Consider the following 23,907-nt stretch of genomic DNA (forward strand, 5'->3'; position numbering starts at 1 on the left):
AGTTTTATGCGGAAATGAGCTGTAGGTTTTACTGAGCATCTTACAGAACCAGCCACAGTTCTTCTGGACACTTTGACTGTCACAATCGCATCTTAATTTTGCACCAAAACCCAGTAGCCTTCATTATGTTTTCTTTTTTAATCTGAAAAGTGGTCGCTTATGGAATATGCTGCTCAGATACAAACTTTTTTTTTTCCCCTGTAACATTTAATTTTTTGCTGGAAAAATAACGAATGTTTGGACTCTAAAATATTTGTGTACTGACTTGATAATGTAGAAGTCATAAAATAGAAATCGATAAGGTTTGTATGAAAAAAAAATAGGGTGCCTAAGACTTTTGCGCAGTACTGTATATGGCCATGCCCTGGTCCACCGAATGCATCTCATTATGTCAAGCAAAGAAGCCTTTATTTGTCACACGTACACTCAAGCACAGACTTAAGCACACAGTGAAATTTAACCTCTGCATTTAACCCATCTGAAGCAGTGAACACATACATGCACATACAAGTGAGCAATGAGCACACACACATACATACCCAGAGCAGTGGGCACCTATGCTACAGCGCCTGGGGAGCAGTTGTGGGTACTTGGGCACTTCAGCCCAACCTCAGGCCATGGCTGCCCCATGTTAACCTAACCTGCATGTCTTTGGACTGTGGGGGAAACCGGAGCACCCGGAGGAAACCCACGCAGACATGGGGAGAACATGCAAACTCCACACAGAAAGGCCCCGTTGGCCGCTGGGCTTGAACCCAGAACCTACTTGCTGTGAGGCGACAGTGCTAACCACTACACCACCGTGCCACCATGCAACAATCCAAGATGGGTAGTGAACCCTAAAATGTATGATTCTTTAGTTAGTTATAATTGAGCGCAAAATATTGCATGATTTCTGGGGATTTTTTTTTTTTTGGCATAAAATGTTTTTTTTATCCCCAAATAAGGAAAATAAATTCCAAGAGGGGTAGAGTTTGGCAAAGAAGGTAGGGCTGATGCCTCATAACTCTCCAGGGTGCCCAGTTTGATCGTGAGCATGTGTGGAGTTTTGCAGGTACTCCTTGTGGCCGTGTGGGCTTCCTTTGTTTTCTCTCACCTACACTCTCAGAAATTAAAAGTACATTATTGTACCTTTAAGGGTACAACAGCTTGTCACTGCGGCAGTACCATCTAAAGGGGCAGCACCTTCTAAGGGGGCAGCCATGGCCTGAAGGTTAGAGAAGCAGCCTTGGGCCCAAAGGGTCGCTGGTTCTGTATCATGGCTGAAGTGCCCTTGAGCAAGACACCTAACTCCCAACTGCTCCCTGGGCACTGTAGCATAGCTGCCCACTGCTCTGTGTGGTGTGTGTGTGTGTGTGTGTGTGTGTGTGTGTGTGTGTGTGTGTGTGTGTGTGTGTGTGTGTGTGTGTGTGTGCTCATTGCTCACTTGCATGTGTATGTTCACTGCTTCAGATGGGTTAAATGCAGAGGAGGAATTTCACTGTGCTTGAGTGTACATGTGACAAAGTCTTCTTCTAAACATACTTATTTGTACCCTTTATATACATAGGAACATATATGTACCTTTTTGGCCCTGACAAGGTACAGTTACCTTGAGGTCCATTAATGAACCCTAGGGATTACATATAGACTGTACCTTAGGGGCAACACGGTGGCGTAGTGGTTAGCACTATCACCTCACAGCAAGAAGGTTCTGGGTTCAAGCCCGGTGGCCAATGGGGGCCTTTCTGTATGGAGTTTGCATGTTCTCCCCGTGTCTACATGGGTTTCCTCCGGGTGGTCCAGTTTCCCTCACAGTCCAAAGACATGCAGGTTAGGTTAACTGGTGGCTCTAAATTGACCGTAGGTGTGAATGTGAGTGTGAATGGCTGTTTGTTTCTATGTATCAGCCGTGCGATGATCTGGCAACTTGTCCAGGGTGTACCCCGCCTCTCACCCATAGTCAGCTGGGATAGGATTCAGCTTGCCCGTGACCCTGTACAGGATAAGCAGTTATGGATAATGGATGGATGATGTACCACTGGGATAGGTTCTGGATTCAGTCCTAAACTGATTAATGAAGATGAATGACTGGATGAGATTCCAAGAGGATAAAAAAAATAAGTGGGTGTAAGAGAAGAGTGTCCAAAGAACCCTTAAAGTACACTTGGGTGTTGGGATGGTCTTAATAAAATGAGGATTCTTTTAGAAACCGTTCAAGTTTCAGGGGTTTCACCTTTGACAGTTTGTTTTGTCTGTAACCACTTATCCCATGTGGGTTCGCGGGGCAAGCTGGACCCTATCCCAGCTGACCATGGGTGAGAAGCAGGGTACACCCTGGACAAGTCGCCAGCTCATCGCAGGGCTGACACACACATAGAGACACAAACAACCATTTACAGTCAATTTAGAGCCACCAACTAACCTAACCTCCATATCTTTGGACTGTGGGAGGAAACCCACGCAGACACGGGGAGAACATGCAAACTTCACACAGAAAGGCTCTGGGTTCGAACCAAGAACCTTCTTGCTGTGAGGCTACAGTGCTAACCACTACACCACTGTGCCACATTTGAGAGAGCTCAAAGAATCTCTAAAAGCCTTACAGTTAACCGAACACAATACAGCTTACAAAGCATTATCAAGGATTAAATCCACACACAGAAATAATAATAATAATAGGTTCCATGAAGCACTCCTAAAGGGGTTTCCATCCACCCATCCATTATCTGTAGCCACTTATCCTGTCCTACAGGGTTGCAGGCAAGCTGGAGCCTATCCCAGCTGACTATGGACGGGAGGCAGGGTACACCCTGGACAAGTCACCAGATCATCGCATGGCTGACACATAGAGACAAACAACCATTCACACTCACATTCACACCTACGGTCAATTTAGAGCCACAAATTATCCTAACCTGCATGTCTTTGGACTGTGGGGGAAACTGGAGTACCTGGAGGAAACCCACATAGACACGGGGAGAACATGCAAACTCCACACAGAAAGGCTCTGGGTTTGAACCCAGAACCTTCTTGCTGTGAGGCGACAGTGCTAACCACTTTAACGTGCCACCTTTGAGAGAGCTTAAAGAATCCCTAAAAGCCGTACAGTTAACCGAACACAGTACAGCGTACAAGGTATTATCAAGGATTAAATCCACATGCAGAAATAATCCATCCATCCATCATCTGTAGCCGCTTATCCTGTTCTACAGGGCCGCAGGCAAGCTGGAGACTCTCTGGGCGAAAGGCGGGGTACACCCTGGACAAGTCGCTAGGTCATTACAGGGCTGACACATAGACACAGACAACCATTCACACTCCCATTCACACCTACAGTCAATTTAGAGTCACCAATTCGCCTAACCTGCATGTCTTTGGACTGTGGGGGAAACCAGAGCACCCGGAGAAGAACATGCAAACTCCACACAGAAAGGCCCTCAGCAGCCACCTGAGTTCGAACCCAGAACCTTCTTGCTGTGAGACAACAGCACTAACCACTTTAACGTGCCACCTTTGAGAGAGCTCAGAGAATCCCTAAAAGCCTTACAGTTAACCGAACACAATACAGCATCCAAGGTATTATCAAGGATTAAATCCACACACAGAAATATCAATAGGTTCCCAGAAGCACAGCTATATGGGCGGCATGGTAGTGTAGTGGTTAGCACGGTCGCCTCACAGCAAGAAGGCTCTGGGTTCGCGGCCGGCGAGGGCCTTTCTGTGTGGGTTTCCTCCGGGTGCTCCGGTTTCCCCCACAGTCCAAAGACATGCAGGTTAGGTTAACTGGTGACTCTAAATTGACCGTAGGTGTGAATGTGAGTGTGAATGGTTGTCTGTGTCTATGTGTCAGCCCTGTGATGACCTGGCGACTTGTCCAGGGTGTACCCCGCCTTTCGCCCGTAGTCAGCTGGGATAGGCTCCAGCTTGCCTGCGACCCTGTAGAACAGGATGAGAAATAATAATAGGTTCCCAGAAGCACAGCTATATGGGTGGCATGGTAGTGTAGTGGTTGGCACGGTCGCCTCACAACAAGAAGGTTCTGGGTTCGCGGCCGGCGAGGGCCTTTCTGTGTGGGTTTCCTCCGGGTGCTCCGGTTTCCCCCACAGTCCAAAGACATGCAGGTTAGGTTAACTGGTAACTCTAAATTGACCGTGTGAGTGTGAATGTTTGTCTGTGTCTATGTGTCAGCCCTGTGATGATCTGGCGACTTGTCCAGGGTGTACCCCGCCTTTCGCCCATAGTCAGCTGGGATAGGCTCCAGCTTGCCTGTGACCCTGTATACAGGTTAATCAGGGTTAGTATATATGAGAGTTTTTTTCTTTGTTGTTTGTTTTTTGTTTTAAACGGGGTAAAGCCTTTACAAAAAACAAACAACAAAGAAAAAAAACTCTCATATATATACTAATCCTGATTAACCTGTATACCCTGTATGCCCCCACATTTTGCATGCTGCTGAATCTGTCCTTTTTTCAGTAGCTTTGTATAAACAATAACCGCTAAATGTAATGCAATGTTATGTAAGGTGATCGCCTAGGCATTCTCATTGTGAAAAGTAAGTCACATGTACATGGACTGGCATTTAATGTTGTATTTGTTTCTTTCTATTTGTTTTTTGTCTGTTCATATTCTTTTTGGGGGAGTAAAGTCAGTTTAAAAATGCCGTTAAATGCATAGGCCTATAGGCCAAGTTTAATGACCTTGAGGTTATCAGAGGTCATATGTCGTTTTACAAATGAAAAATGAATTCAGCACCCAAACATTTAACAAACAAGGCCATTTGCTAACTTCATTAATCATTTTAGTACATTTCATTCCTTAGAAAGCTGAGAAACTGGGTTCAGCTGAGACGTTTACAGGCCCAAAGTTCAATGACCTCTAGAGGTCAACAGAGGTCAGATAGAGCTCGGCATATTGCGGATTTGAATTCGGCACACCCAAATTGACAAAATAACACTACGTTCACACTGCAAGGCTTAATGCTCAATTCCGATTTTTTTGTGAAATCCGATTTTTTTGTGAGGTCGTTCACATTAACAAATATATGCGACTTGTATGTGATCCTCAGTATGAACGAAAAGCGACCTAAAAGTGTTCTGCATGCGCATTGCAGGATACGACGACGTCACACGCAGTGAGCATGGCCAGTGTTTACGGAAGTAAAACCGCCCGGTTGCGGTATGACCCATCCAATCTAGCTTGAATAGCTGCATCCCCCCAAATGGAAATCAGCTCCCTAACCTCTGCGTCCTTCCATTGAGAAGATTCAGAACCTTCACAGCCCGAAGCGTCCCTCGCATTGATGTCATGCGCAGGGGCGCAGATACGTTTTTTGAACTGGGGGGGACAAAAAACTGGGGGGGACAAAGCTGCCAGCAAACCAACCCCAACCCCGATATGCCTGTCAAACTTGTTGTGGGTTACCATAGCAACCAAGCTCGAGCTCGCAACCTGTGCAGTCTGCGCAGCTCAACCAACCGAATATCAGTCTTTGTTTTGTTTTATGTGAGTTGTTGCAACTATGTATACACTGCTGTGCACCTCAATAAACCGAATGGTAATTAGTCTTTTGATTTTTCCGTGAGGTTTGCCTTATGCAAAGAAAGACAGCATAGACGTTTTTTCCTCCCTATAAGTGGGGGGACCGAGCGAGGTGAATTGAAATCTGGGTGGGACGACTCCCACCCTCTATCTGCGCCCGTGATTATGCGCCATGTTGTTGTAACTTTTTTTGAGAGACCCGCCGCCTACTTCAGCGCAGAATAGTGACGTTTGTGGCTTGTTGATGACGTGCAAGTCGGATGAATGCGACCTGGCGGTTCAGACTGAAGTCGCATATGAAAAGAGCGGATACGGAATCGGAATTAGGACCACATATCCAAACGGCCTGGGTCGGATTTGAAAAAATCGGATCTGTGTCCTTCATATTGTCAATAAAAGATCGGATACAGGTCACATATGGGCGAAAAGATCGGATTTGAGTCACTACAGCCTGCAGTGTGAACGTAGCCTAAGACTGTTTGCCGACTTTGTCTCGAAAATGCCTTTAACTCCTTAAATAAGCACTTTTTTTGAATTTTGGTACCAGTCTACAAGATCATGTTGGTTAAGAAAAACAAAACTAAAATTTGGTTACTGAGATGGCTGATGTCAGAATCCGATGTCATTACTGTGTAACTTTGAGTGTCTTTGACATAACATTTGTGCTTGGTAATTGCCCTTGGTAGCTGTATAGTCACTGTAGTGTGTTTGTCTGTATGGTGATTTGGTGAACCACTTTGCATCACAGAATATGGCGCAGCGGTGCAGCCGCATGGACTCTGGGGCCTGTGATTGTATTGCCCAGACCAGTTGGTCTCCTAGTGGCAAATCCTTAAAAAAATGCAATGCTTCAGAGGGGTTAAATGCAGAGAGGAAATTTCACAAGTGTGTGATGAATAAAGTTTCTAAACGGGTTTCGATTTGCTTCGAAGGGTGCGCAAACTTTAGCACTCAACTATGCACGTCTGGTCATCATTGATTAGAAATGTGCGTGCAGTCTTGATTTACATGGATGGATGGCAGAGTTGAGCAGGCAGAGGAGGAGTTCCCCAACCTCCTAAAGCCTCTCCAAGACTCGGAGCTGAGAAGGAACAGAGGAGAGAGAGAGAGAGAGAGAGAGAGAAGAGCAGTGCGCCATTCAATCTTCACACCACAGCACGGGAGCAGCAGCGGCGCCTCCGCCACGCACATCAGCACCATGAGGCGTGAACGGGCGCGTGCACAGAGACATCCCGCTTCACCGAGCGCTCCTGAGCGTCACATGCGCGCGTAGTGGATGACAAGCGCGCGCGTTCTTCATCATCATCATCATCATATTATTATTATTATTATTATTATTATTATTATTATTATTATTATTGATATTTAAAAACGTTGTTCAGACGTGTGAACGACCTATGGCGCGCGGTATTTAGATCTCCGTGGGTGTTTTTTTTTTTTATAAAGTGGTGCGTTTTTAGTTTTACGCGCGTGATTTTTCCTTTACTCATCTGACATACTGTCAAATAAAAGCATGGACCGTGTGTGGATCTTGCTCGTGATGTCGATCGGCATCTCACTCGTGCGCACATGTGACGCCTGGAGGGTTCGCGCAGGTGGCCGCGAGCGGAGAGACGCAAACGCTGCGTCCGTGCACGCCGTTCTTGACGAGCTGCGAGTGAGGGGTTTGAACGCAGCTCCTTTAGGTCCGGGTCCCATTAGGTCCCGCGCACCCGACTCGGAAGAAAGTCCGCGGTCAGACCCCGACACCGGGCCGGCGGCTCGTGCTCGTTTCCAGGAGACAGACACCGGAGATCACGCCGGTAGAACGGCGAGACAAACCAGCAGGAGCGTCGCTTCTCGTAGAGCGCGGAGCATCCGCAAAACCAACACACCTGAGCGCGCGGACAGAAAACCTGCTCATCCAAAGCGCCTGGTTGGGTAAGAGTCCGAGAACGCCTTTACGCACACCAGGGTTCTCTACTGTAGGTTTTGCTAACAGTATTCATGTGTGTCCAGGAGGTTCCATTACTCTCTTAGACCCTACAACAGTCCTTACCTTTCAGAACGCAGAACCACTCATTAAAACTAGACCCATTTCCCATCCAGAGAACCCTTGAAGCACGTTATTCTAAGAGTCTTTGGGTGATCATATTATAAATAAGGAATGGTGTCTGGGAAATGCTTCCATGCAGAACTCATTTGGAAAGCTAGATCTTTGCCCATTCAGAGATCCATTTGGAGATCCGTTGAGTTCCGATAATGCTGATCTCCTCTGCATCTGTAAGACCGCGTCAATAACTGACTTCGCAGACACACTACAGTCAAGATACCTAGCTCATGTCAGTCGACGATCGAAGTATATAAAAAAAGGCCAGCCATCAAAAACACTAGAAGAGAGAGAGAGAGAGAGAGAGAGAGAGAGTACTTGGTGCTCAAAGAATATCTGCAGATGAATCCTACAGAAAAGCTCTCAAAGCTCAAGAAAGAGTTCTAGATAAGATCCCAATGGCTCTCCCTAAATCTACCAGTGGTAGATGGAGATGAACTCTTTATATATTATTGTTGAAATTAGTGTTCATTTGTGCTTCAATGTTCCTGGAGACACTTTCAAGGGTTCCACCTTCGGAAAAAAAAAAATCTCTTCTTGTTAATTCAACACTACATGTTTATAAAGGATTAGACTACATCTAGCAAGCTGTTTTTGTGTTACTGGTTTTTTTCTGTCACTTTTAAAAACAGTTTCCATGTAGAACCTTACAACAATGCTTCCATGCAGAACTCATTTGGAAAGCTAGATCTTTGCCCATTCAGAGATCCATTCGGAGATCCGTTGAGTTCCGATAATGCTGATCTCCTCTGCATCTGTAAGACCGCGTCAATAACTGACTTCGCAGACACACTACAGTCAAGATACCTAGCTCATGTCAGTCGACGATCGAAGTATATAAAAAAAGGCCAGCCATCAAAAACACTAGAAGAGAGAGAGAGAGAGAGAGAGAGTACTTGGTGCTCAAAGAATATCTGCAGATGAATCCTACAGAAAAGCTCTCAAAGCTCAAGAAAGAGTTCTAGATAAGATCCCAATGGCTCTCCCTAAATCTACCAGTGGTAGATGGAGATGAACTCTTTATATATTATTGTTGAAATTAGTGTTCATTTGTGCTTCAATGTTCCTGGAGACACTTTCAAGGGTTCCACCTTCGGAAAAAAAAAATCTCTTCTTGTTAATTCAACACTACATGTTTATAAAGGATTAGACTACATCTAGCAAGCTGTTTTTGTGTTACTGGTTTTTTTCTGTCACTTTTAAAAACAGTTTCCATGTAGAACCTTACAACGATGCTTCCATGCAGAACTCATTTGGAAAGCTAGATCTTTGCCCATTCAGAGATCCATTCGGAGATCCGTTGAGTTCCGATAATGCTGATCTCCTCTGCATCTGTAAGACCGCGTCAATAACTGACTTCGCAGACACACTACAGTCAAGATACCTAGCTCATGTCAGTCGACGATCGAAGTATATAAAAAAAGGCCAGCCATCAAAAACACTAGAAGAGAGAGAGAGAGAGTACTTGGTGCTCAAAGAATATCTGCAGATGAATCCTACAGAAAAGCTCTCAAAGCTCAAGAAAGAGTTCTAGATAAGATCCCAATGGCTCTCCCTAAATCTACCAGTGGTAGATGGAGATGAACTCTTTATATATTATTGTTGAAATTAGTGTTCATTTGTGCTTCAATGTTCCTGGAGACACTTTCAAGGGTTCCACCTTCGGAAAAAAAAAATCTCTTCTTGTTAATTCAACACTACATGTTTATAAAGCATTAGACTACATCTAGCAAGCTGTTTTTGTGTTACTGGTTTTTTTCTGTCACTTTTAAAAACAGTTTCCATGTAGAACCTTACAACAATACTTCCATGCAGAACTCATTTGGAAAGCTAGATCTTAGCCCATTCAGAGATCCATTCGGAGATCCGTTGAGTTCCGATAATGCTGATCTCCTCTGCATCTGTAAGACCGCGTCAATAACTGACTTCGCAGACACACTACAGTCAAGATACCTAGCTCATGTCAGTCGACGATCGAAGTATATAAAAAAAGGCCAGCCATCAAAAACACTAGAAGAGAGAGAGAGAGAGTACTTGGTGCTCAAAGAATATCTGCAGATGAATCCTACAGAAAAGCTCTCAAAGCTCAAGAAAGAGTTCTAGATAAGATCCCAATGGCTCTCCCTAAATCTACCAGTGGTAGATGGAGATGAACTCTTTATATATTATTGTTGAAATTAGTGTTCATTTGTGCTTCAATGTTCCTGGAGACACTTTCAAGGGTTCCACCTTCGGAAAAAAAAAATCTCTTCTTGTTAATTCAACACTACATGTTTATAAAGCATTAGACTACATCTAGCAAGCTGTTTTTGTGTTACTGGTTTTTTTCTGTCACTTTTAAAAACAGTTTCCATGTAGAACCTTACAACAATACTTCCATGCAGAACTCATTTGGAAAGCTAGATCTTAGCCCATTCAGAGATCCATTCGGAGATCCGTTGAGTTCCGATAATGCTGATCTCCTCTGCATCTGTAAGACCGCGTCAATAACTGACTTCGCAGACACACTACAGTCAAGATACCTAGCTCATGTCAGTCGACGATCGAAGTATATAAAAAAAGGCCAGCCATCAAAAACACTAGGAGAGAGAGAGAGAGAGTGTACTTGGTGCTCAAAGAATATCTGCAGATGAATCCTACAGAAAAGCTCTCAAAGCTCAAGAAAGAGTTCTAGATAAGATCCCAATGGCTCTCCCTAAATCTACCAGTGGTAGATGGAGATGAACTCTTTATATATAATTGTTGAAATTAGTATTCATTTATGCTTCAAGGTTCCTGGAGACACTTTCAAGGGTTCCACCTTCGGAAAAAAAAATCTCTTCTTGTTAATTCAACACTACATGTTTATAAAGCATTAGACTACATCTAGCAAGCTGTTTTTGTGTTACTGTTTTTTTTCTGTCGACTTTTAAAAACAGTTTCCATGTAGAACCTTACAACAGAAGAGTTTCTCTTCAGAAAGCTTGGAAACATCTCCCATCCAAATCCAAAAGTGCATGAGTCTTTGGAGGAGCTTGTTGAATTGATGGTTCCTTGAGAACCCATTCATGTTACAAAGTTCCTGGAGGCATGTTCAAGGATTCCACCACTGACACAACCTGCAGAAGCTTTAAAAATCTCTCAACTGAATTCACCAATTGGTCACTGTTTTTAAGGATTTTCTAAACTAGAGGAACACTAGGAACACTGTACAATGGAGGATTTCCCTTTCAGAAACGGTTCCAAGTAGAACCCTGTAAGAAAGCTAAAAGCATTGACAATCCAAAGAACCCTTGCAGAACCATTTCTGTAAGAGTAAATACTCTAAGGATTAATTTAACACGGCTGGTGTTCATTCAAATGGTGTCGATGAAAGTGAATTCAAGACAATTCAGCACTTAGTTCAGTGTTCGTTTAAACACTTAAGGGTTCATTCAGTTCTCTTGGTGTCGCCTCAGTCATGCGGGCTTTGCTGTTTAGATACATAAGTACTATCATCTATAAATGGTTATAAACTCTGAGAACGAATGGCATGAATGGGATTCCCATCACAAGATTAGCTATAGCTCCATAAATACCGTACTTAAACCTATCAATGCTGATAAATGTCTATAAATCCCTCTCACAGCAAACCCCTATTGTTCAATTCAACAGCAGATCCTTATTGTCAACTTATTACAGTGCTCAGTGTCCAGCTTGACTTACATAAACACCGTAAGTATTAATTAAACACCGGGGATTATACCGTGCACAGACGAGGAACGGCAAGAACGTGATTCCCACCGCAGCCGAAGTTCAGAATGGAGACTGATGTATGCATTATGAAATTCCCAAATACAAGAACTTGCCTCCCCTTAATGGATTTCCCAGTTTTTTCAGTAACACACAGGTGCTAGGAAATGTGTACCGAACACTAATCTCTTGTTACTCACTTTAGGCTATTTGCCATCTGCACATGACATTAAATGCTAAGTGGACATCGGGTGATGTATGAGCAATCTGATAAAGCAGCCATCTGACAAACGTCTGAAGAAGTGAATAGTGAGTAGTGCTGAAGGAATGTCTCCACTCAGCCATGACTCGCTTTAGGTCGACATTAGAAGGGTAAACTTGGTGGACCTGAGGAATGTATGAGTGGGTTCTGTTCTTTTGAGGTCCTTCTTCTGTTGGGATTTGCTCTAGAAAAGACATTTGTTTTCCTGGTAACTGCTGATCAATGACCGTATTATTATTATTATTATTATTATTATTACGGAGGCTGTTTTCCTCTTTCAGGACTCAAACTGTTCTTAGCCCAAAATGAGAGCATGCATACTCATTCTATCCTGTTCTTGTTTTGAACTGCTGTCTGTAGTCACTATTAAAGGAGAACTGAAGTCATTTTTAAACTTGCTTTATTTCTTAATTAACATGTTATTCAATTCCGTTTTCGGTTTTAGTAACCTTATATCGTGACTCATACTGGCAACTAATTGCAATTAAATATTATACTTATCGGCCTACACTACCGTTCAAAAGTTTGGGGTCACTTTGAAATGTCCTTATTTTTGAAAGAAAAGCACTGTTCTTTTCAATGAAGATCACTTTAAACTAATCAGAAATCCACTCTATACATTGCTAATGTGGTAAATGACTATTCTAGCTGCAAATGTCTGGTTTTTGGTGCAATATCTCCATAGGTGTATAGAGGCCCATTTCCAGCAACTATCACTCCAGTGTTCTAATGGTACAATGTGTTTGCTCATTGCCTCAGAAGGCTAATGGATGATTAGAAAACCCTTGTACAATCATGTTAGCACAGCTGAAAACATTTGAGCTCTTTAGAGAAGCTATAAAACTGACCTTCCTTTGAGCAGATTGAGTTTCTGGAGCATCACATTTGTGGGGTCGATTAAATGCTCAAAATGGCCAGAAAAATGTCTTGACTATATTTTCTATTCATTTTACAACTTATGGTGGTAAATAAAAGTGTGACTTTTCATGGAAAACACCAAATTGTCTGGGTGACCCCAAACTTTTGAACGGTAGTATATTTGGTGGCGGCACGGTGGTGTAGTGGTTAGCACTGTCGCCTCACAGCAAAAAGGTCCTGGGTTCGAGCCCAGTGGCCGACGAGGGCCTTTCTGTGTGGAGTTTGGATGTTGTCTGTGTGGGTTTCCTCCGGTTTCCTCCACAGTACAAAGACATGCAGGTTAGGCTAATTGGTGGCTCTAAATTGAGTGTGAATGGTAGTTTGTGTCTCTATGTGCCAGCCCTGCAATGACCCCGCCTCTTGCCCATAGCCCGCTGGGATAGGCTCCTGCGACCCTGTACAGTATAAGCGGCTACAGATAATGGATGGATGGAGGGCCTATTTGGTTTTTAGCCATGTTGAATTTAGTTCGTTTGGCCCACGGCAGGCGTCGCTTATCCGCGCGATCTTCACGAGACTTGTGCGAGACTTCGAAACATGAAGCGTCAGCCAGGTGTCAGTGCCGCCATTTTGAAAACTGTTTTCCAAAAGAAATATTGCACAAAAACGAGTTTAAATGACGATTACTGCCTACTTTTTTCAAACTTTTCTGATTGCTATCAAAACAAACAAAACTTCCGGCTTGATTACGTCAGCATTCGAAAGAGGGCGCGCGCGTCTTTTGACAACGTTGGCAGATGTCGGTCACTTTGATTTCCGCTGTACGTTTTACTTCCGTCCTACGATGTCTCGCACAGGTCTCAACGAATCTTGTTTACGGCCATTGCTTTGACATATGGGCTGATATATTACATAGTATATTTCAAACACTCATAACTTGCTATAGCAGCGACAAAATAGCGATCAAAAATGCATTCCGATATTTAATAAAATGAGAAATAGAATTTTGATGATAAAAAAAATTGCCTTCAGTCCTCCTTTAAATCTGGTAATAATTATAAAAGTACATTTTTTGTTTGATACAAACACGATGGCAGCTACTGGTGGTGCCATTTGATGTTAACCTCCTGGTATTTCTTTCACATGTGCCTATTATTTAGGGAGAAATCTGACTCACGTTGAAACCATCGTGCCTGTCGAAAGTATTCCTGGTGAAGTGTGCACACATGTGCATAGGTGTGTGTGTGTGTGTGTGTGTGTGTGTGTGTGTGTGTGTGTGTGTATTACAGTAGATGCATACATCCTACAGCCGTCCTACACGTGGTTCTCCCTTAGAGCCTTGGCACCTTTTTGCAGATGCAGCTTGTGATCAGAAACACCTGTTTCTCTAATGGCCATCCCTCAACGTTGAAAAGATTTTTTTTTTTTTTAACGTTAACACTAAACAGACCTGTCATTAGATCGCATGAAAGTCTTATCTCCATTTTTTCTTCTCTTTTAGCAAAGCCTCAGACTTTGACTCCATGTGCTTTGTTGCACAAATAAAGCCTTGTACAGGGAGAAGTGACAGAAATCTGTGTATATAAGAATTATGGTCTTCTTTATAAATACAGCTTTTGTTACTAAAGTCACATTCTCTGCATGCCAATTCAGGACTTGGCATGAAAGCTTAAGGGCATCATATATATATATATTATATGGCTCGTTTCTATATTTTCCAGTAACAGCATGTCTCAAATTGGTTTATTTTTCTTAAATCACAGCAATTTTCCAAAGGTTATTGTTTAAAAGTACACAAAACATTCTTTCAACTTCAAACTTTCTTGAAAATTAGTTACCGTTATCACTTACGTTATACACCGATCAGCCATAACATTAAAACCACTGACAGGCGAACTGAATAACATTGGTTACTGTATCGTTACACTGGCCTCTTTCAAGGCTTGGGATATATTAAGCAGCAAGTGAACAGTCAGTTCTCAAAGTTGATGTGTTGGAAGCAGGAAAAATGGGAAAGCGTAAGGATCTGAGTGACTTTGACAAGCGCCAAATTGTGATGGCTAGACCACTGGGTCAGGGCATTTCCAAAACAGCAGGTATTGTGGGGTGTTCCTGGTATACAGTGGTTAGTACCAAGCTTGTAGAACTCGAGTCCAGGACTTGGACTCGAGTCTGACTCGTACCCTAATTTTAAAGACTCGTGACTTGACTTGGACTTGAGCACTGATGACTCGGACTCGTGCATTAACTGCATTCTGACTCATAAATTGGAGATGAGGATTCCCATTTTTTCTTTATTTTTTTGTAACATGCCATAATAATTTGGCATAAGATATTGATATCAGGGCGGCACGGTGGTGTAGTGGTTAGCGCTGTCGCCTCACAGCAAGAAGGTCCGGGTTCGAGCCCCGTGGCCGGCGAGGGCCTTTCTGTGCGGAGTTTGCATGTTCTCCCCGTGTCCGCGTGGGTTTCCTCCGGGTGCTCCGGTTTCCCCCACAGTCCAAAGACATGCAGGTTAGGTTAACTGGTGACTCTAAATTGACCGTAGGTGTGAATGTGAGTGTGAATGGTTGTCTGTGTCTATGTGTCAGCCCTGTGATGACCTGGCGACTTGTCCAGGGTGTACCCCGCCTTTCGCCCGTAGTCAGCTGGGATAGGCTCCAGCTTGCCTGTGACCCTGTAGAAGGATAAAGCGGCTAGAGAGATGAGATATTGATATCAACATTAATTTTGATACTAATTTTGTGCAAGAGAATGCACATTCACCTGTTCATACATCATGTTCAGGAACAAACTAACATTTAATGGTGCTAAAATGCCTGGAGAGAACGCCGCTAGGATTGTCCGCTTTGCTTATACAGACTTCTCGTGCACTGGGAAAAAATGCACTGCTATGTGTTCCACATGTAGAAGAACTATCGAGGAGATGACGGGGACGACCTCGAACTTCAATCGTCATTTGGCAAGACTCCACCCAGAGAAGGAAGTGACACGCTATGTTCATTACTCTGTTGATAGTGGGCGGGGCTTGCTTGCTGAGCGATGAACTAGCTAGTGTTAACCCTCTCTCATGTTATTTGCCCTGTTGATGGGGGGGGGTTTGCTGAGCGACGAACAAGCTTTTTATTTGTTACTTATTAACTAAAATGGGGCAGTCGAGCAGTAACGTTAGTCCAACACAGTAGCAGAGACGGTTTCAGCCACCGTCAAATGGTACGGGTGGAGTCTTGTTCTTGGACTCGACTTGGATCAATGGTGGACTCGACTCGAAATTTTCTTTAATGACTTGGACTTGACTTGGACTTGAACACTGGGGACTCGAGACTGGACTCGGACTCAAGGTTTAGTGACTTGACGACAACACTGGTTAGTGCCTACAAAAAGTGGTCCAAAGAAGGACAACCGGCAAACCGGCAACAGAGTCATGGATATCCAAGGTTCATCAATGCACATGGGGAGTGAAGGCTAGCCCATCTGTTCCGATCCCACAGAAGAGCTTCTGTAGCACAGGTTGCTGAAAAAGTTAATGCTGTCTATGATAGAAAGGTGTCCGAACACACAGTGCATCGCAGCTTTCTGTGTACGGGGCCATGTAGCCACTGACCAATTAGAGTGCCCATACTGACCTCTGTCCACCACCAAAAGCACCTACAATGGGCACATGATCATCAGAACTGGACTATGGAGGAAGAGAAGAAAGTGGACTGGTCTGATGAATCATGTTTTCTTTTATGCCATGCGGATGGTCGGATGTATGTGCATCACTTACCTGTGGAAGAGATGGCTCCATGATGCACTACGGGAAGAACGCAAACTGCTAGAGGCAGTGTGATGCTCTGGTCAACGTTCTGCTGGGAAACCTTGGGTCCTGACATTGATATGGATGTTACCACCTGCCAAAACATTGTTGCAGACCAAATATACCCCTTCATGGCGATGTTCTTCCCTAATGGCAATGAACTCTTTCAGCAGGATAATGTGTCCTGCTACACTGTAAAAATTGTTCCAGAATGGTGTGAGGACCATAACAAAAAGTTCACGGTGTTGACATTGCCTCCAAATTCGCCAGATCTCAATCTGCTTGAGCATCTGCGGGATGTACTGGACAAACGTTCTGATCCATAGAGGTCCAACCTCGCAGCTTACAGGACTTAAAGGTTCTCATGCTAACGTCTTGGTGCACTGTCACCTCACAACAAGAAGGTTCCAGGTTCGAACCCACAGCCGACGGGGGCCTTTCTGTATGGAGTTTACATGTTCTCCCCGTGTCTGCGTAGGTTTAATCCGGGTGTTCCAGTTTCCCCCACAGTTCAAAGACATGCAGATTAGGTACAAATAGTGCATACTTCATGGTGGTCCCAAGCCCAGATAGATTGGGGAGGTTGGTTGTGTCAGGAAGGGCATCCGGTGTAAAAACTACACCGAGTCAAATATGCAGAACAGATCTGCTGTGGCCAAAAGAAGAAGAAGTTTTAAGTCTCAGTAAATTCAGCCAGAACTATTTCCAGATCTGCTGTTTTATTAATTTTGAACACTTTCTGACTATTCAGAATGGAGCGTTGAGCAGGGCTGTGGTGTGAAGATAAAATAACACTGTAGAGAAAATCTGACACTTCATCTATATTCGAGCCAAGAACTATATCTACTAATGAATGGGTTAGTCTCATGAAGTCATATGAAAAAGTGTTAAGGGTTAGGGTGATGGGTGTGGTCAATGGATATGGCTTTTCTCACTCAGGTTGCATGAATCCATATGACTTTTGTGTGACATCATGTTGGTATAGAAGTATAACTATGCAGCACACTTTAACTCAATGCCTTTGGTTTCTCATTTCTGCTATCATGTTCACTGGAGATTTAAAGGGGAACTGAAGTCATTTTTAAACTTGCTTTATTTCTTAATTAACGTGTTATTCAATTACGTTTTCGGTTTTAGTAACCTTATATTGTGACTCGTATTGGGAACTAATTGCAATTAAATATTATACTTATCGACCTGTTCGGTTTTTATCCATGTTGAATTTAGTTCGTTTGGTCCACGGCAGGCATCGCTTATCCGCGCAAGCTTCACGAGACTTGTGCGAGACTTCGAAACGTGAAGAATTGTCAGCCAGGTGTCAGTGCCGCCATTTTGAAAACTGTTTTCCAAACTAAATATTGCACAAAAACGAGTTTAAATGATGATTACTGCCTACTTTTTTCAAACTTTCCTGATCGCTATCAAAACAAACAAAACTTCCGGCTTGATTACATCAGCATTCGAAAGAGGGCGCGTGCGTCTTTTGACAACGTTGGCAGATGTTGGTCACTTTGATTTCTGCTGTACGTTTTACTTCCGTCCTACGATGTCTCGCACAGGTCTCAACGAATCTCGTTTACGGCCGTTGCTTTGACATACGGACTGATATATTACAGAGCATATTTCAAACACTCATAACTTGCTATAGCAGCGACAAAATGGTGATCAAAAATGCATTCTGATATTTAATAAAATGAGAAATAGAATTTTGATAATAAAAAATTTGCCTTCAGTTCTCCTTGAAAATTAGCACCAGTTAAGCACTGATTCAATCGTCCTGCTCATCACGCAGCGTGATGAAAATGCTTCACACACTGATATGATCTTTACATCTACATCTTTATTGTCATGTCTCAGTTTTCATTTGCACAAAAGCCAAGATGGCTTTACATTTTTCAAAAGCCTGCCAATGATACTTTATCCAGGGAACAGATTTTGTCTGTTTCTCAAAATAACACTAAACTTCTGTTCAAGGATTTCCCCCTGAGCATTAAAGTTCCCTTAGTGTAATTACAAGATTGAATTTCAGCCTGTGCTATGAAAAAAAAAAAAAAAAAAGCTCAGGAATACATAATGAAACCAGTATCATAAATGTTTTGCATACGTATTTCTTTTACCGTTTGCCTTTTCTTGTTTAATCATATTCATCTTCAGTTACTAGTGTGAACATGTTTTGATGGCACATTTACTGCAAAGCTTTGAACTGTTCTCTGACTCTGTCTTATTGGTCGGTATGTCACGTTATTGCTCAATAGGCCATGATGTTATTTCAGTCTATCTAAACTCCAGAACCGCATAAACCATTACCTGTAGGTCAAATGCACATAATAAACTTCCATATCATCATTGTATAACATGCAATGACATGTAATGAGAAAGTGAGGCAGAATGCAAGTGTGTAAATTTGGTTTGAGCTTTATTGAGGTTAATAATAATAATGGGCGGCACGGTGGTGTAGTGGTTAGCGCTGTCGCCTCACAGCAAGAAGGTCCGGGTTCGAGCCCCGTGGCCGGTGAGGGCCTTTCTGTGCGGAGTTTGCATGTTCTCCCCGTGTCCGCGTGGGTTTCCTCCGGGTGCTCCGGTTTCCCCCACAGTCCAAAGACATGCAGGTTAGGTTAACTGGTGACTCTAAATTGACCGTAGGTGTGAATGTGAGTGTGAATGGTTGTCTGTGTCTATGTGTCAGCCCTGTGATGACCTGGCGACTTGTCCAGGGTGTACCCCGCCTTTCGCCCGTAGTCAGCTGGGATAGGCTCCAGCTTGCCTGCGACCCTGTAGAACAGGATAAAGCGGCTAGAGATAATGAGATGAGATTACACTCAATCTCGTCGTACATGTCTCATGTACAACTCGATTTCATGGAATACAGTTTTGGTCAGAAGTTTACATACAGTGACATGAATGTCATCTTGGATATGAATGTCAAGGCAATATTTGGGCTTTCAGTCATTTCTTTGAACTGTTCTTTTTCTGTGGCAGAATGATTATACAGCATACAGCTTTAATTAAAAAAAACACTAGAATTTGGTGCACAAGTTTTAATTGCACTGAGCTCCTTGGACTTTCCCATTTTACTGTCTGTTGGGCAATCCAATGAGTGCTGTAAACAAACCCTTTTTATGAAGGCACAGAGAAGCTGTACATGGTGGTTATTGTGGCCAAACAACTCAATCCTTGTCTCATCTGATCATACAGCTATCCTCCAGAAGGCTTTTTCTTTGTCCGTGTGGTCAGCTTCAAACTTTAGTTAAGCTTGAAGGCGTCAATTTTGGAGCAGGGGGTTATTTCTTGGATAGTAGCTTCTTAGTCCATGGTGATCTGAACTGTAGACAGTGATCCATCAGCTTCCAGTTCATGGCAGGGCTGTGCCATGGTGGTTCCCAGGTTGTTCTTGACCATCCAAACCAATTTCCTTTCAGCTGAGGGTGACAGTTTGGGTTTTCTTGAAGCAAAGTGGCTTGGCAAAGTGACTACACCTCACAGTAACTTACATACAATTGTTTGAACTGGTCTTGTGATCCGCAGTTGTTTAGAAATGGCTCCAAGAGACATTCCGGAGTTGTGTCTATCTGCGATCCTCTTTCTCAGATCTGCACTGAGCTCCTTGGACTTTCCCCATTTTACTGTGTGTTGGTCAATCCAATGAGTGCTGTAAACAAACCATTTTTATGAAGGCACAGAGAAGCTACCAGCTGTAGTCAATCACGATCACTAACAGGAAGTTAAAAGACCTCGGCCTTGGCAAGATAAGAGACATTTTGGAAGTTTCAGCACCTCTGAATTAATAATCTAAGTGAGCGTATGTAAAGTTTTGACCCTGCGTGTATAATTCTGACCCTGAGTTAATTTCAGAAAACCCAAAGAAAATTAAAACTTGTGCACCAAATTCTAGTGTTTTTTTTTAATTAAAGCTGTATGCTGTACAATCATTCTGCCACAGAAAAAGAACAGTTCAAAGAAATGACTGAAAGCCCAAATATTGCCATGACATTCATGTCACTGTATGTAAACTTCTGACAAAAATTGTAACTGTTAAATGTCAAAAGAGTCAGGAGTAAAGAAAAAAAACCCCCCAGAATGAACGTGGAAACCAGAAGACACAACAATACACAAAGATGCAGACAACAAACAAAAGAAAAAGATAAGACAATTATACATTGATACAACAAGAGTAACACAGAACAGGTGAACACAATCAGGTAACAAACCAATGACAGGACATACTGTAGGTGGAGACGGTACTAGGAGAAAAAGAAAAAGAAATTGTCCATATTGTTTTCACTGCCATGGGAATGGTGAGGCAAAGAGGGGAATAGTGACATGTTGTGTAATTTGTGTAATTTGGGGCGGCACGGTGGTGTAGTGGTTAGCATTGTCGCCTCACAGCAAGAAGGTTCCGGGTTCGAACCTCACGGCCGGCGGGGGCCTTTCTGTGTGGAGTTTGCATGGTGTCCGTATGGGTTTCCTCCGGGTGCTCCGGTTTCCCCCACAGTTTAAAGACATGCAGATTTGGTACAATGGGGCCACTGTAATTGGCACAAGCTGTTGTGGTTTCCCATGCCATGATGTATGTACATATATATATATATATATATATATATACAGTAGATCTTCCTATGGCAAAAGATAAATAATTGTAAGCAACTAAGGTGCGAATGAATCTCACATTATAGTAGCATTCATGTCTTTCCATGCACAACTTTACACCAGGACTGTAGTTAGTAATGAACATTCTGCGTTTGAGAGGAAAGCTAACATTCCAGCAAAACTTCAGTCTTTCTAAAAGCACTGGGTGATTTTCGTGCCCAGTGGTTGTTATCTTCTGCCAAAATTTCAGATACCCTCAGTGTTTATTTTCACACAGTTCCCAGTGTATAACACAGAGGCTTGCAGTGTGGAACCACAGCATAGGTTGGTGTTACACAACCAGCTTGAACATGTTCTTGAATCATACACAACTTAAGTGTAATTATTTCACATATTTCTGTAGGGGCTCTTACCACATTAGAGCAAGATGAAACCATAGTGGCTCGCTTAATGAAAATCTCTGGAACATGAAAGTCTTTGCATGGGTCTTGAATTAGTATTACAGCCATAGCATGAGCTCGGAGTGCTTTACTCTGTCTGAAGTGGAGCACGCTGCTAGCATGCTGTATGGTGCTAATAGAGATGGTGTTTCTGCTCCTGCAGGCCACATGTGTGTGGGGGTCAGAAGTGCTGTTCAGGATGGGCTGTTGCACCTGGAACAAACCGCTGCATCAAACGTAAGTCAAACACACTTTTTCATGATCTGCCCTGTAGCACCAATCGAGAGAGCACATGCCAACATGAGAAATACACACACACTCCTTCCTTCATAGTCTGCACTGAAAGCACAAGCCAACATGGTCGGTGTGTTTCAGTGGATCTGTCTCACTTTTGTGGAGTCTTTTCAGGCTTTATATGCAAAAAAACAATCAGAAGTCGGTGAATTATTATAAATACCTTTGCTTTGTGTCGTCTTTACAACCCCAATTCCAAAAAAATTGGGATGCTGTGTGAAATGTAACCAGAATGCGATAATTTCCAAATCACGGAAACCCTATATTTCATTGAAAATAGGACAAAAACAACATATATCCAATGTTGAAACTGAGACATTTTTTGTTTTTTTGAAAAATATATGCTCATTTTGAATTCAGTGTCAGCAACACGTTTCAAAAAAGTTGGGACAGGGGCAGTATTGCGGTAAGAACATTGAACTGCTAGCGGTTAGCATTCGGCCATATTACCTCCCGAGGGAATTCTCGCACGTTATCGCGATAACTGTGTACATCCCCCCCGGCGGCCGATGCTGCTGCAGCCTGTGAGCTCTTACACACTACAGTGTCAAAGCTTCAGACATCGCACCCCCAGTCCCTGCTACTAATCTCCGGTGACTTCAATCATGCTTCCCTGTCCTCCACTCTCCCAACCTTCACTCAGTATGTGAAATGCCACACCAGAGACAATAGAACTTTGGATTTAATGTATGTGAACACGAAGGACGCATATAGTTCATCACCCCTCCCCCCGCTGGGCCGTTCTGACCACAATCTGGTTCACTTGTCCCCTACATACATACCTATGGTGAATAAACAACCACCCACCAAGAGGTATGTAAGGAGCTGGTCTGAGGAGACCAGTATGGCACTGAGGGACTGCTTTGACACCACGGACTGGGATGTGTTGTGTGAACCTCACGGGGATGACATTGATAGCCTGACAACCTGCATCACGGATTACATTAATTTCTGTGTTGAAAACACTGTGTCAGTCAGGAAGGTACACAGCAAATTCCTCAGTGTTGAATTAACACCCAGAGTGTTTATACTGGTCCAGTTGGACCAATATAAACACTCTGGGTGTTAATTCAACACTGGGGAATTTGCTGTGTACGGTGTTTTCCCAACAATAAACCCTGGGTGACCTCTGAACTAAAAGCCCTAATAAACGAGAAGAAGAGGGTTTTTAAGTCTGGCAACAAGGAGGAGATGAGGAGAGTGCAGAGAGCTGAAGAGGGGGATAAGGAGAGGCAAGGACAGCTACAGGAGGAAGCTGGAGGAGCGCCTCAAGGGGAGCAACACCGGAGAGGTATGGAGAGGCCTGAAAACCATCTCTGGCCACACAAAGGACAGTGGGAGGGGCCCTGTATCTGGGGGCCAGGACTGGGCAAATGAGTTGAATCTCTTTTTCAACAGATTTGACTGTGCCACCCCACCCTCCCCCACTTACCATAGTCCTGACCTGTCTGTGTTATCAATCCACCCCCCCCCATAATACCTCTGACACCAACAGCTCCCTCCTCACACCACATCACCCCCCTCCGCTCCCTGCCAGACCAATCCACACACTCCACCCCCGACCTCACTCTACAGGAGTCACACCTCGGCTACACCCCTCGCCTCTCCATAACAGCTGATCAGGTGTTGAAGGAGCTGAGGAGGAGCAAGACGAGGAAAGCTGCTGGCCCTGATGGTATCAACTCCAGACTGCTTAAGGACTGTGCAGATCAGCTCTGTGGGATTCTTCTGTACATTTTCAACCTGAGCCTCAGTCTGGAGAAAGTTCCACTTCTGTGGAAAACATCGTGTGGTTCCAGTTCCCAAGACTGCGCACCCCAGGGAGCCCAACCACTTTCGGTCAGTAGCTTTAATGTCTCACCTCATGAAGATCATGGAGAGGATTGTTCTCTCCCACCTCCGACACCTGGTGAACAGCGAGATAGACCCCCTGCAGTTCGCATATCGACCGGGCATTGGTGTGGATGACGCTGTCATTTACCTGCTACACCGGTCACTTTTGCACCTGGAGGGCACTGTGAGCACTGTGAGAATCGTGTTCTTTGACTTCTCCAGTGTTTTCAACACAATCCAGCCATCACTGCTTAGGGGGAAGCTGGAGGGAGCTGGTGTCGACTGCCACCTGGCTGCATGGATCATCGACTACCTCATTAACAGACCGCAGTATGTGAGGCTCTGCGACTGTGTGTCTGATGTGGTAGTCTGCAGCACAGGGGCTCCACAGGGTACAGTGCTCTCTCCTTTCCTCTTTACACTTTACACATCTGACTTCAGCTACAACACGGACAGCTGCCACCTCCAGAAGTTCTCTGATGATACAGCCATCGTTGGACATGTGTCAGAGGGG

At 43.8% G+C, this 23,907-nt stretch overlaps 1 protein-coding gene across 2 annotated transcripts in view; it reads left to right on the forward strand.

Moving 5' to 3' along the window:
• The first annotated feature begins 6,555 nt into the window (after window positions 1–6,555).
• The window catches only part of LOC132894602 (latent-transforming growth factor beta-binding protein 2-like), a 316,258-nt gene continuing 298,906 nt past the window's right edge, over window positions 6,556–23,907 (forward strand). Inside the window, exons 1-2 of one of the 2 annotated variants that reach the window (XM_060934665.1) lie at window positions 6,556–7,440; window positions 21,430–21,503. In XM_060934665.1, the coding sequence (XP_060790648.1) occupies window positions 7,034–7,440; window positions 21,430–21,503 (481 nt within the window). In that variant the 5' untranslated portion in view covers window positions 6,556–7,033. The remainder of the gene's footprint in view (window positions 7,441–21,429; window positions 21,504–23,907) is intronic. The other variant, XM_060934666.1, reaches the window with a different exon arrangement.

The sequence above is a fragment of the Neoarius graeffei genome, chromosome 11 (genome assembly GCF_027579695.1).
Source record: "Neoarius graeffei isolate fNeoGra1 chromosome 11, fNeoGra1.pri, whole genome shotgun sequence".
In the NCBI taxonomy this organism is placed as follows: domain Eukaryota; kingdom Metazoa; phylum Chordata; class Actinopteri; order Siluriformes; family Ariidae; genus Neoarius; species Neoarius graeffei.